The sequence below is a fragment of the Aythya ferina genome (genome assembly GCF_964211825.1).
Source record: "Aythya ferina genome assembly, chromosome: 4".
Classification (NCBI taxonomy): Eukaryota; Metazoa; Chordata; class Aves; order Anseriformes; family Anatidae; genus Aythya; species Aythya ferina.
In genome coordinates, this window is record NC_140300.1 from 43,263,974 (window position 1) to 43,277,483 (window position 13,510).

The 13,510-nt window shown below is 37.9% G+C and overlaps 1 protein-coding gene across 3 annotated transcripts in view; it reads right to left on the minus strand.

The window, feature by feature from the left end:
• NR3C2 (nuclear receptor subfamily 3 group C member 2) overlaps positions 1–13,510 on the minus strand; it is a gene marked incomplete at its 5' end in the record, with an annotated part of 201,522 nt that overhangs the window by 78,119 nt on the left and 109,893 nt on the right. For all 3 annotated transcript variants that reach the window (XM_084517184.1, XM_084517185.1, XM_084517183.1), the window contains one exon: positions 13,070–13,209. In XM_084517184.1, coding sequence (XP_084373310.1) covers positions 13,070–13,209 — 140 coding nt within the window. The remainder of the gene's footprint in view (positions 1–13,069; positions 13,210–13,510) is intronic.

Consider the following 13,510-nt stretch of genomic DNA (forward strand, 5'->3'; position numbering starts at 1 on the left):
CTTATGCCTGGTAATAGTCAGAATGACTGCAAATAAGTGGATATGGATTTCAGAATTAGAAAGAATTACAAACAAATGAATTAGTTCAGATAATAATTACATCTTTTTTAGTAAAAGGTATGAAACATTAAATTATACTCCACAATATTGTGTTTCTCAGAATAGTCAGTAACATCAACAATAATGACTTTTGTTAGCATCTTGCAAGAACAGTACCAAATGTTTCAAAGAATCCCAATTTTCTTGTAATGCAATGTTATACTGTTTTCTGCTTTGCGGGCATCAGGCTGTATTTTAAAACAATACATCTGCCTTTATATTGCAGTGGTTATTTCCATTTTGGTACTTTTTCTCCCCCTGTGACTTTAAAGTCAGCCTACATTCTAAACTTGTAAAACAAATTTCTAAAATATACCCTTCCCACATTTATTTTCTGAGGCATTTATTTAGTACCAAATTTCTTCAGATATTCTTTACCAGGCAAGAGTCATTGAATAGTTTCAATAAACATAAAAGCCTACTGCCTAAAACAATAATTTTATTATAGATTTCTGTTCTTATTACTGGTCATCTGATGTACCACTGAAGAAAATCTGTAGATGGATTTTATATATATATTTTTTTTTAAATCAGAAAAAAAATAATCTGTTAGGAGACACAGGAGTAACTCTTGGGAGAGGCAGAATATCATTTAAATTTGACAGAGCCCTTTAGTTTTTCTCCTCCCTTTTGCAACCACATATTAACTAGCTGCATGAGTCAGTTCAATAGATTCATGCAGAAGCTTGAGCTTCTCTTACAGTTAATTGGGGTAACTCTTGGCTGTTCTGCACTCACTTTCTTTAGACTGAGCTGTTTCCTTTTCTACTAAAAGACTACAAAGCCTATCAAGACAAAGCAAAACAATTTCATAGAGCAAACATTCTTCAGAATTAGAGACATTTTCTAGATGAGAATCAACTCTAATTCCAAAGCAGATCCATTTGCTTTGAAAATCAAGAGGGCAACTCTGGAGCAAGGCAGACTTGCCCTGGGAGGTACAGGACCAGCCTAGGGAACATCTAAACAGTCAGAGCACCATGGGCTGCACCCACAAGCATCAAGAGAACTGTCTGGTATCATTAATAGGTTATCTGATTATCTTTGAAAGGTCATGGCAATCAAGTGATGCTCCCAAGGACTGGAAGGATGTAACCATTACTTCTGTCTTCTACATCTCCGCTTTTATGATGAGGTTGATCAAACACTGGGACAGGTTGCCCAGAATGGCTGTGGAGTATCTATCCCTAGAGATGCTAAAAACCCAGCTGGGCATGAAGCTGATCAACCTGCTTTGAGCAGGACTGTTGGACTAGACAATCTCCAGAGGTCCCATCCAACCTCAGTGATTCTACGATTACATGATAATGCTCTCTAATCTGGACAAAATTAATCCATGCAAAATGATGCTCTTCTCACAAACCTATGCACAGTCTCTTATGGTCCTACAGGCACAAAGTGATTAAGGTGCACCTTCCATATCAAAGAAATGATACACATGACAGTAAATAAAGTGTTACACAAGGAAGCTTGAAACAAAACAACAGAACACTCGGTATAGCTTCTAAAAAGAAAAAATGTACTGTGAAACATCTGCAACGTATTCAGAAAAGACCCTAAGTTAACCACGTCTTACTAATGTGTTTCAGTAACCTGTGCAAGCAACTTATACAGGGCAAAGATTAAACCAAAATATTAAACATGTTGGGATGTGTGAAACTGTGTGAATAAAATAGATAAGGAAGGACTAGTCTGAGGAACCCTACCATAAATTCCCTCTAATGCAAGTATCAGTATGTACTAGAGAAACTGGATTACATCTTCCCAAATCCACTTCTTTCAAACAGCTTAGCACAGTCCTAAGACCTTGAGGGAACTTGCTACTACCTAGCTGCAAGTAGCTTTCCTCAGGAGGAACCACCATCACTAATACTTCTTGTACAAGACCACCATGTAAGAACCTCACTTGGGTTGCAATTGCTGAACATGTAAGAAGTCCCAGACTTCTGAACACCACAAAACCTGAATTTTGATCACCACAATGGATTAACAGAAGTCTCTGACTACATTATGTTTTATGTAATAATGTTTATGTTTTATACCATCAAGTCTCCCTCACTTGCCAGACCTCTAGCATACCCTGTGGACAATGTGAATGATGACAGAGGATGAATTGAATCAGGACTACTAAGGCAAGAGGCCTCCTCTCCTTCAAATCCATGTTTGTTTGCCACTGAAAAAAAAAAAAAAAAAAAAAAAAAAGTACATAAAGTATTACAGAGGCTTAAAGAAGAGACAGAGAGAGAGTGATAAGAAAAAGACAATGCCTGAGGCAGTTGAATGGTGCCCTAGAGAACAGGACTGTATCTCCTTCTTTGCTGTGGATTTATTTTGTAATAATAAGCAAGAAAATCATTAATTATATCATCTCTGAATTCATTTCCTGAATATCCAACTTGAGATCCTGAGTCTGATTTGCAGTAGTTTAAGCAATCATAGCTGCAACTAAAATCAATGTGAATTGCACTTTGGACATATAAAGTGCTATAAAATGTCATGTACTTCTGCCCTCTGTGGTCCTAGGTATCATAAATCAGGAACCCCAAATCAGAGGATACATTGGGACTTAATCTGTATCTTAACTCCTTGACTGTAAAACATGGGTAATAACCACTCATCTTATCTGGTACTGCAAGGACAAATTAAACAATATTTGTGAAGCGCTGGGATATTATAGGGATGAGCACCATAGAAAAGCTCTGTAAGAAATAAGCAATTAAGTCTTCTGAGCAAGGGATGAATAGCAATCAGCAGTGAAGGCACAGGACCATACATTGAGCAATGAGAAGAATACAAACTATTGAAAAGCTGTTCACTAATTGAATGTTATCCAATCTGTTCAATAAGCAAGGCAGAGGTCTCATGGAAAGAGTTCTGTGTGATCATGTCATTAAGACTGAATTAGAAAGCATTACATGTGATGCAGATGAATAAAGACCATGCAAGCCACTAGTATTCATTACTCTCACATTTAGTTGCAACTTTGCAACCTCACCCCTTCACACCCCCAATGTATTTTTAAGAAGCAAATTGGAAAAGAGAAAGCAGCTCAAGAACTGAGAAGCTCACCATTAGACCTCATATAGAAACCCACACAGAGCTGCAGAGAAAGGTGGTAAAAGAGAGAACAGCTTCCTGGTGCCCTCGTACTCCCAAATGTGAAACAGGCAGAGGAAAGGTCTGCCCTCAGCTCAGCAACCAAAGAGCAGCAAACACAGGTGAACTCCTTCTCTGCCCTGTGTGCACCAAACAGCCCCATCAGTTACACCTGTAGGAAACCAGCACACACGCGGCATTTATTAATGCATGCACCACAACTGCAAGAGAATACATACAGGCTGCTGGTCCAGAATTACTTCCTATAAATTCTACTTATTTTCTTTGCAACACAGACTTTATGCTTCGGCTGCACCTACTTTGCAGACACAAGCACGGCTGCATGCAATGTACACACTAGTTCACGTACCGGCTGCTTCAATGGTTGTCCAAACCTCTGCAGCAACTCTGCAGTCAGTTTGGAGCTCCCTGTCACAGTGCCAGCAGCTCCTGGCACCCTTTCACCTGACATTTGAGGAGGCTGACTGTAAGCCTGCTTGTTTATGATTGCTCTTCTAGTGGGGACAAGGTGCATGCCAAAGCCCCGCATCATCATCACCCTTGAAATGTGTGGGAATGGCCTGACTGACCCACCTTCCTTTTCTCAGGGACCAGAGTTTGGCAAACTCAGCCATGAAAGACAGGACCAAAAAACTGCATTAAAAACATATTAGAACGGGTAACAGAATTGTCTCCCTTTAAATAACAAACAGCTGTGGACTTCAAAGCTGACCATGTGTCATTGTCATTTCTAGAAAACTGACAAAACTGCCTCAGACTAGGTCTACACTTCAAACCCAGCAGAGGCAGTCCCAACCTTCAACAGCCTAAAACTGTGCTATAAAAAAAAAAAAAAAAAAAAAGGCTGAAATGCTGGCTTCTTTTAAGGCAATGGGAGATTTGCCATTACCTTTTCCCACTCTATTTATATCCAAGATGCTAGCAGATGCCTTGTTCCCTCTGTCTATACCAGACAGATCTGTATGTACATTTTATTTCACTTTTTTTTTTTTTTTTTTTTTTTTTTTGGTCTGGAAATTGTTTTCCCACCCTCTTATTTAAAATGAGATTAGGAGATACAAAAAGATGCTTTGTTTCTGGCTTTATGCATTTTTATATTTATCTTGAGGTTTTACTTGTTTAGAATTTCTTTCAGCCACAACATTGCCAAATTTCTTATTTCTAACATTGTTTTGTTGAAGGTAGCTTGCAGGATCCCCTTTTGGCTCTTAACTACTTCACCTGGAAGACCTTGTTCAGGCTCTAAAAAATTTCTGAACCTCAAGGGTTGCAGAAGAGAAGCGCTATTTGCTATAAAAGTGTGAATTATAACATTGCTTCGATAGACTGCCAATGCAGGTAGATAACACCATTTTAAAAGTGGTATCTCTTCAGAACCATAGCTGTAAGGAGCTAAAACATCTGTTTTATGGTATTTGATATGCTTTATGCTGTTTGATATCAAGAATCTTGTACATGTATTTATGGCCTATTGCAAATCCCAATTTCAATGGTTGTTCACGCTTTCTCTTACCCGTTTACAGTCATATTGTACTTGGAGTTGCAAGAACCAGCAGGACAGTGTCAAAGAACAGTGTCACGCTAATCACAGAAGATTTCTCAATAGCCAGGCTCTCACTTGAGGGAATTATCAGCAAATAAAACCAAGCATGAGGCCACTTGACATTGTCTACAGGTACCTGCAGAGGCTTAGCTGGATGGCACAGAACTATCTCAAAAGGACTTCACTCTTGTGAGCTTGTTTGCGAACTCAAAATGAAAAAGTTATCTCAGGAGACAGACATTCATCTGCTACTACAACAAGAAAGCGGCTCTGCCTTACACAAGATCTGAGCACTTTACATCAGCTTTTAAAAACTGGAGTCCTATACCCCTGTTAGGATCTGAGTATTCATCATTACGAGTGGAATTATCCTAAAATATATTAGTTGGTTCACCCTTTCCTTTGCTACTCCCATTTCTTTCATTTCTGCAGTCAGATCAACTCTCCAGCCTTACCAGGACATGATGGCAACTAGAAGAGACCTCTTTGGCTTATCCTTACTACCAAAGGTCACATTATACAACAGGTACATCTCTTACACTCCATTTCAAAGCAGGCACTTAAATCCTACCACCTCTCTTTAGGAGAATGTCCCTAAATGTCCCCCTTTTTGACAGTTTGCAGCACTCGAAAATACCAAACTAGTTAATGTCAGTTTTACCCATTTGCTGTTATTTCAGTACAGTTCTTAGTTCAAAATAAATTCTTCTCCCTCTCAGTTGTCTATTCCTCCACTGTGAAATATTTATAGACAGCAATCATGTCCCAACACAGACTCTTTTTGGGTAAGCTAAAAAAAGCTAAAAGCATTTAGTCACCTGACATAAATTTTTATTCCTCAGATCATTTCAGAAGCTCTCCTAATGTGTTTATCTGACTCTGAATCAAACTAACACACTGGTGACCAGAGGCATACACAATACTCCATCATTTATACCATGACAGTGAATATTACAAAATGTGGATTTTGTATAAATACACTACACAAATGGCTCAGCCATCTTGGGACTACTGTCTAAAAGACAAAATTTCCAACCAGTACTCTATGTACCTTCCTTATATGACCTACAGGAAAAAAAAATATCATTTTATTGTTAAAGAAAAGGAAGCTGAAGTATTCGAGAAGGCACTAAGCTAATGGCTATGACATTTGGTCTTCTGTTAGCCAAAATATTTCTGGTTACCTTAAGTCATCATGCCTTCACAGGGCCATCCCACTTACAAAGACTCTGATCTACAATGATGGTACTCTGTGATGTGTCAAATGAATAAATACAAATTACTGCAACTCAGATCTTTGTTATATCATAAGAATGCCAAAATTACCCCTCTCTTATAAAGAAAGGCACAGAAAGTAAGTGCTTGAAAGACAGCATGATGCTTGGATTTGTAAATCAAAAGTTGCAGTCAGACTTCCTAGCACTGTGTGTGCGTTTTTCAGCGTTAGACAGCAGCCAATATCTAAATTTTCATCCTTGTCCTTGTCTCTCCCTCTCTACAGGGAAAAGAGTTTTTGGAAAAGAGTGTGTGCAGAGTTTTAGCTGTCTGTTGTAAAACATTTTTTTCAAAGCATTTTTCCAGCCATTAACCATCTTGTGGTTCTTTGTGGCACTGCAGCTGCTAACCTTATTCTTTGTTTTAAAACTAGGATGCTGTAACACCGAGATGGTCCCCAAACCTCTCTCTTTCTGAAATGCTACCAGAATGTGTTTGCTGTATTGGCATTACACTCCCCATTCAACACATCTCCAGTATTTATTCCTCAGCTTCAATCACAGTTTGTCATAGGGCACTTACCCTGAGAGCCACAAGGAAATCTCTTCCTCCCATTCCACTCCTCCCCAGCTTTCAAATACTCAGTTCCATCCTTAATTAATCCTTCTTTATTTTTGTGTATGTGTCATGCTTTTCGCTGCTTGCTTTTTTCCCCTTTTTGGGGTCCCAATGCAAATATTTCTAGCTCTTTCCTCCTACCAACCTCCTAAACTCTGAGCTCTTAGTTACTAAAGTCAACTGCGGGAGCAGGAAATCAGACTGCATTTCACTGAGCAACACCGCCTGCCAGAGTGAAAAATAGGAAGAGTCTTTTTCATGTCTATAAGAGCACGGAAGACTGGTGGCAGCTTCGAACCTATGATGACTTAATTATTTAAATTTTATTTTACACCTATTAACCATGGCATATCAAGTAGAGTAGCAGCTGCTACATGAATTTGACCAGCTCACTTGCCCTCAGCAGATCACCCATCTGCTTGCTCTGCACCTAATAGTTCTGTTTGATAGGTTGTAAAACAGATTCTTGCAACAGGTCAGGAACAGAGTCAACTTCAAATCCCACTTAGAAATCTCTATGAAAACATATGGACATCTATACTGAGTGATGTTGAATTTAGAGAGGTCACTGACCTTATGAAAGTGGATAAAAGGAAAATTGCAGCCTGTGACGGAAAAACACTGACTCCATTACAGTGAATGAACAGAAGAGTGGAGAGTGAAGAACTGTATGTATAATTAATTCTAGGGACACAGACGTACAAAATTTGTGGATGCACTGCAAAATGGCGGGGAAAATGCCTTTCTATGATGTATCAAATTCAGCTTCTGCAGCAATAAAATACTGCTTCTTCATATTATCAATAAGGTAGCCTTTCCTGTATAGCAGTAATACTTTATAAAACTAACTAATTAAGCAAATTATTCAAGAGCTACATATTCTAGCATTTAAATTCTCATACCTTGATTTTTTTTCCACCTCAATTCAAATGAAAAAAATTCGGAGACACACACAGAGGCTTTAGTTCCTCTGTATTTTCTAGCTGGAGGTGCAGAGCTCTGGGAAGTTCTTTCATGTACAGTGCATGGGAGAGCCAAGGGAAGATTACCTGTTTCTGAAAAAACATATTACGTATAACCTATCACTTTTCCTCTTGTGTGGCCTTCTGGAAACTGAGACTATAGAGTATTTCCAAAAAAAAGACTATCCCTGGGATATTACACATCTGGCCCACTGCTAAATGGTTGCACAGTGCCTTGCTTGCCAAAAAATGGAATCTACCACTGAATTTTCAGGCTGGTGACAGCCTGCAATCCTTCGTGCTAGGATGAGTCTGTGGAAGGCTGTTGGATCACTTCGGTTGTGGCAGTAAGACCAGCCTTGGTGCGTGGTACAGCAGACTCAGAGCTACCCCAGATGACCGGTGGGCTGCACCCTCGATCCCGCGGCCCCAGCTGTTTTGGTCCTGTGTTTACAAACAGCTGAGCACAAAGGGAGAAGAAGAAAGCCGCTTCTTTTCCCTAACCTCAGCTTTGAGGCAATCTCAGCTCCCACAGTTGTGCAGAGTCTTTTTAGATTGCTGCACACGACATTTCATCCCCTCTGGGGTTTCTTAGGAGGGTTTCTTAGTCGCTATGCTGCTCACTGAGGTGCACAGCCCAGTCGCTGTAGTCAGTAGGCTTTTAAGTAAGGTGTTAACAGATTAGAATTTGAAAAATCTCCTGCAGCCAAATTTCCCCCTGCTTTAAATAGGCAAATAATAAATGATCAGGTGAAAAATAAATGGAAGCCTAGAAACTTCTGTTGCTGTGACGATGTTTCTACCTCAGACACGGCAAGAGATCTACACATTTCTGACCTAAAATAGCAGAACTGTGTCTAAGGCAAACTCTCTAGAAAACAAAATCTGAAAATGACTGAAGATCACATCTTTCTATTCAAAAAAGTAAAGAAAAGCTTCTCTATAACTAATAGGATGTAATTTGTTAATTCTTCCATTTTAAGTAGCCAAATGTCTCTCAGCAAATATGCAAAATAACGGAATGACAGTCATTTTTGCTGTTGGCTTTACCACCATTTGGAGATGAAAAATGCCTTCCTTTTTTCTTACATTCGAGCCAAAGGAAGAATGAAAGATTAACTTTAGCAACTTAAGAAGCGATATAATTTTGATTTAGGACAGATTACCTCATACTTGTCTGGAACTTGAACAAATGAAGACTGAAAATGCAAAGCATACGCAAGAACAGCTGTGATTTCTGACTTCATGCCTTTTACTCTCCTTAGAGAAAGCTGGTTCAGTGGAAAATTAGCAGAGAAGACTGGCCAGGTGCTTTAGGTTCCCCCACAGTACAGTACATAATCAGCATATGACTCCATTAATGAACATAAATCCAAGTTTAAATAACTCTATGATTGGCCATATCTTCAATTTAGAAAATCATAAAGTATAGTTATCCCATGTGAAAATGTATCATAAGTACATGTCTCAACCTTTACTGCAACAATTTATCAACATTTTTATTATGGTCAAGGTGTTTTAGTGTTTGCAAGGCAGATCAAATTTATTTTAGTAACACAATCACATTTCTTCATAGCAGTCCAGACTCTTGTTCATCAAGTAAGCCAGCAAGAAGTTCATGCTACTTGATACCAAAGTTTTGCTCTTTGATAATTTATACCCCCATAATGAATTGCACCTGAAATTATTTTGGAACTTTCAGCAAAGAAGTTATTTTAGTATTTTTTTGGTCTATAGCTCTCCTTCTCTTTAATTCATTGCACTTTTCCTGTAAGTACCCCAAAATAAGATCGATGGGGAACATGACTACTAGACTTATAACTGGAAATGTGAGCTTCAGCCTCATTGTTGCTATGGGCTTTCTTGTTTTAAGTTTCAAGGCATTTTTTTTTTTAATCCTATTATAATGCCTCTGTTTTATAGTATTTCCTAGCAGCACAAAGCAATTGGCAATCAAAAGCTGTTCAAGGAGGGCTCACAACACTTCAGCAATTCCAGCTGAGACCAAAAGAGCTGGATAGTGTGCCACATTCCCTTTCTCCAAATCTTCTTCCCCTCTGCTTCCATATTTTTTGACATGTTTTGTCTCCCTGCTAGTGCTTTCATCTGAACGCCAGCTGGTCTCCCATGATTTCCATTGTACTACATCTTTTGAAGGACTACCAGTGTGTAACCAGGTGTGCACCTTTTTAATCTAAACTAAATAAAAAATTTGTTTATTCATTACAATCTAACAAACAAAAAGCCTCTCCCCCTTCAAGGAAAGAGTTATTCTGTTCAAAGAGGGCAAAAACTGAAACAGAGGAGGTTCAGCTTCTGAACACCAATAATTTTTTCCTGTGTGGGTGACAAAGTACTGGCAGAGGTTGCCTAGACTCCTTCCTCAGAGATCTTCAAAAGCTACCTGGACATGGTCCTGGGCAACCTGCTCTAGCAGAGGGGTTGGACCAGATGACCTCTAGAGGTCTCTCTTCCAAACTCAGCTATTCTGTGATTCTGTGAAAAATGCACCAGCCTTAGATACCATTTTTAATAAGAATTGGAGGTAGAGGTCATTTCTGGAAGAATACTCATGCTGCTTTCTACTGAGAAATGTTTAGTGAACCAAATAGTAAAAATGCATGCCTGTGTGTACATGCATATGTGGATATAAAATGTGTAAAATACCTGGAAAATATTCATAATTTTTTTTAAAAAGTCAGTCCACAGAATTACAGGGAAACAGTGAACTAAAGTTGAGGAATCTCTTCTATTCTTTTACTATAATCTTTTAGGGAGGGAACAATTCATTTTTACTCAAATAAATAAGCCAAAGTATTTATAAATATCCCAGAAAATTGTGTCTATTTCTATATTCACAGAGGAAGTATTACTGTTTCTTTGTAATAAAGGCAAGGATGCAGGCACTTAAGGAAAGAACATAGCTGTAACTCAGAGCTCAGACAAGTATGTCCAAGATCTACACTTAAGGTAGTACTTCTACTTTGATTTATACCATGCACTGAATTACCATACTTTTAAAAACATCCTCATGAACTTTTGGTACACCACAGTAATTGTTACGAGCATTCCAATTAAAATAGGAAACCGCAAGATGAGTGGTTTTATTGGCTGTGCACCTAACTGAAGAATTTAGGATGACTTTAACAAACATTTGTTTTGTTACAAACCCACCTGCACAGATTTTTATTCATGTTGATAGTTTCAGGATGTTCACAGCTAAAATGTATATTCTGTTTTTGTTATGACCTCTTCTGACTAATACACTACAACATACTTCTATGAACTTTTACATAAACATAGAAAGTATGAGACAAATTTGTAGTGTTTGCAATAACAACATTACTGGTAGCATCAAGAGCTCACAGTCATGTGCTTAGAAGCAGAAGTCCAGACAGTATTCAGATACCATATGTAAGAACCCGTATGGAAATATAATAATTCTAAAAATATATTATAAAAATATATTTTATGGGAATTTAAATCTCCCATCTCCAGTCTTCAATAAAGACAAGGTTGTTCTTTTTTTTAAAAAAAGCTTTTTTGTTATTGTTGTTGTTTGTTTACCTGGTAAATTTTCAATAATTACTTATAACTACATTTTAAAAATGTGGTTTTATGTCTGATTACAGAGTAATCCTTTCCTAACAACCTTGGCTTCTTAGGCTTGGAAATACAGTCTCGCTGCTTTGTTAACTCCTAATGGCAACCCCCCATAATTTTCATAAATGTCTAAAATAGGATAAGGAATATCTATCAAAATATGTCAGAAAGGACATAAAAAATGAGAGGTATGTTAATTGTAGATACACAATGCCTTGAAATTACAATGATTTTAGACCGGGAAGGCAGCTTTCTTGGAAGGCAGGAAAGGAGGAAGGAAGATAAGAAAAGGTTCTACCATTTCATACAGTAGGTGTATGCCAAAAAAAAAACAAAAACACCACTACCACCACAATAAAAAATGCCTTCATGATTCAAATTTCACAAACTTAGACCTGGATATGCAAATGTCCATCCATGATGTGGCATGGAAGCACACAGAGGAAATCATTTAGTGAAACTACATCAAGTTTTCCAGTTCAAGTGCTACATTAAGGAACTGAAACTTCAAACAAGAAGTTAGAGAATGAAGACATCAAGGTCAGCTACTGCACAACAGTAAGAGAAAATGCTTTCAGAAGTGGGGGCTGGGGGGGGAGGTCTTTTCCATGTCCTTATAACTTTGGGAAGTTTATTTCAATCAAATTGACACCTTTTGATGATAGATGGAGAAACAGATTGATAGAGAGGTATTACATGAGGTCTTGACTTCAATGACGCACAAGCTCTCAAGGTCAACTTAACAGTGAGCTATATCCTCACAGCAACCAGCAGCAGATTCAGTGACAACAGAAGTAATTAATCACATGATACACTGCCTCACTCCTTTCAGCACAAGCTGGACACCATACTGAGAGTTTATTTTCTTCCTTCTAGGTTTTTCTTCATCAAAATAGATCAGTAATTAAAAACAGCTTGTTTCATCACTGGTTATAAGAACATCTACTATCAGTAATGATTTCAAAAAAACCTATGCAGTATTTATGTCCTTTGCATGCCATGAAGTCTTAATCAGATACTAAAAATTTGATTTCTATCACTTGAAGAAATTGTTTACAAAGTCTTTAAAGGTCTTACATATCCTAACAACCCAAACCACCGAGAGGCAACACCTACCAGAAATCCTGCAGCACTCAGTAACACTAACTAACTTCTTTCTATTGAAGTGCCCAGGAAAGACAAGCTACACCATAAATAACATAAAACAGGGAGAGGTCAGCTAAATAATTCTGTGATGACAAAGCTCTCAAAATATAGACCGCATGAAAAGTCCTAGTCCTTAATGAAGAAAACGACCATTGCCATGTCTAAGCAATGCACAATGATCAATTTGTGCACCCTCATCAATCTACCACAGTACTGTAAAGCTGCTTACTTCTCTTTTGCTGAAAGACAAAACAGATGATGCACTACTGCATCCAAAGACCTGGAGCTACCCAAATGTAGACAACTGACCTGAGTTGTACTGTCATATAAGGATGTCAAAATGATGAGACAATCCTATTCATCTTCCAGTACAGGAGACGCAGAAGTATGTTTACATCAATTGTGTTCATGTCTAATGGAAATTACAAAAAGCCACTAGGAGAACTGGAGGAGCGGAAGCCTAATACAGCAGTAGCATAAAGTAAAACAATGCATTCTTTAAAAAAAAAAGGCGCAAAAAGGGAAAACATCCTGGCATATTCTACATAAATTGTATCACATGTAATTGGAGTCCATTCAACATTTTTTCTCAGATTAACACAGAACTTTATCAACAGCAGAAAACACATAGGAAAAACAAGTGTGTGTGTGTATATATATATATATATATATACACACACACACACACATATATTTCTATATAAAATAAACTGATGACATTTTGCCTTGACTTTTTTTTTGCTGATTTTTTTTTTTGCCTTCTTACCTTCTACTGCTCTCTTGAAGAAAACTTTACAGCTGCCACATGTAACTACCCCATAATGACACCCAGATGCTTCATCTCCACACACCAAGCACACTTTGGAAGGTCTTGAAGAACCAGTTGATACACTTCTCAATGAAGAGCTGGAGCAAAAAAAAAGTAAAAAGAAAACAACAAACAAAACAGTTATGAATATTTCAAATCACACTGGCCACAATGCAAAGTTCAATTAAGAATTTATAACAGGTATAATGCTCAAGGCACCTAACAATTAGAAAACCACAACTCTTTCTTTCAGTGCCTGATTGAATACATGAGTTGCTTTAATTAGTAGATGAAGTATTTTTATTGTCTGTTTTAAAACACCCATAATACATCAATGTTAATGTGAGAAGTTACCACAAGGGCAGTGGAATTTATTGGTAGCAGATGACTAAAACTGAA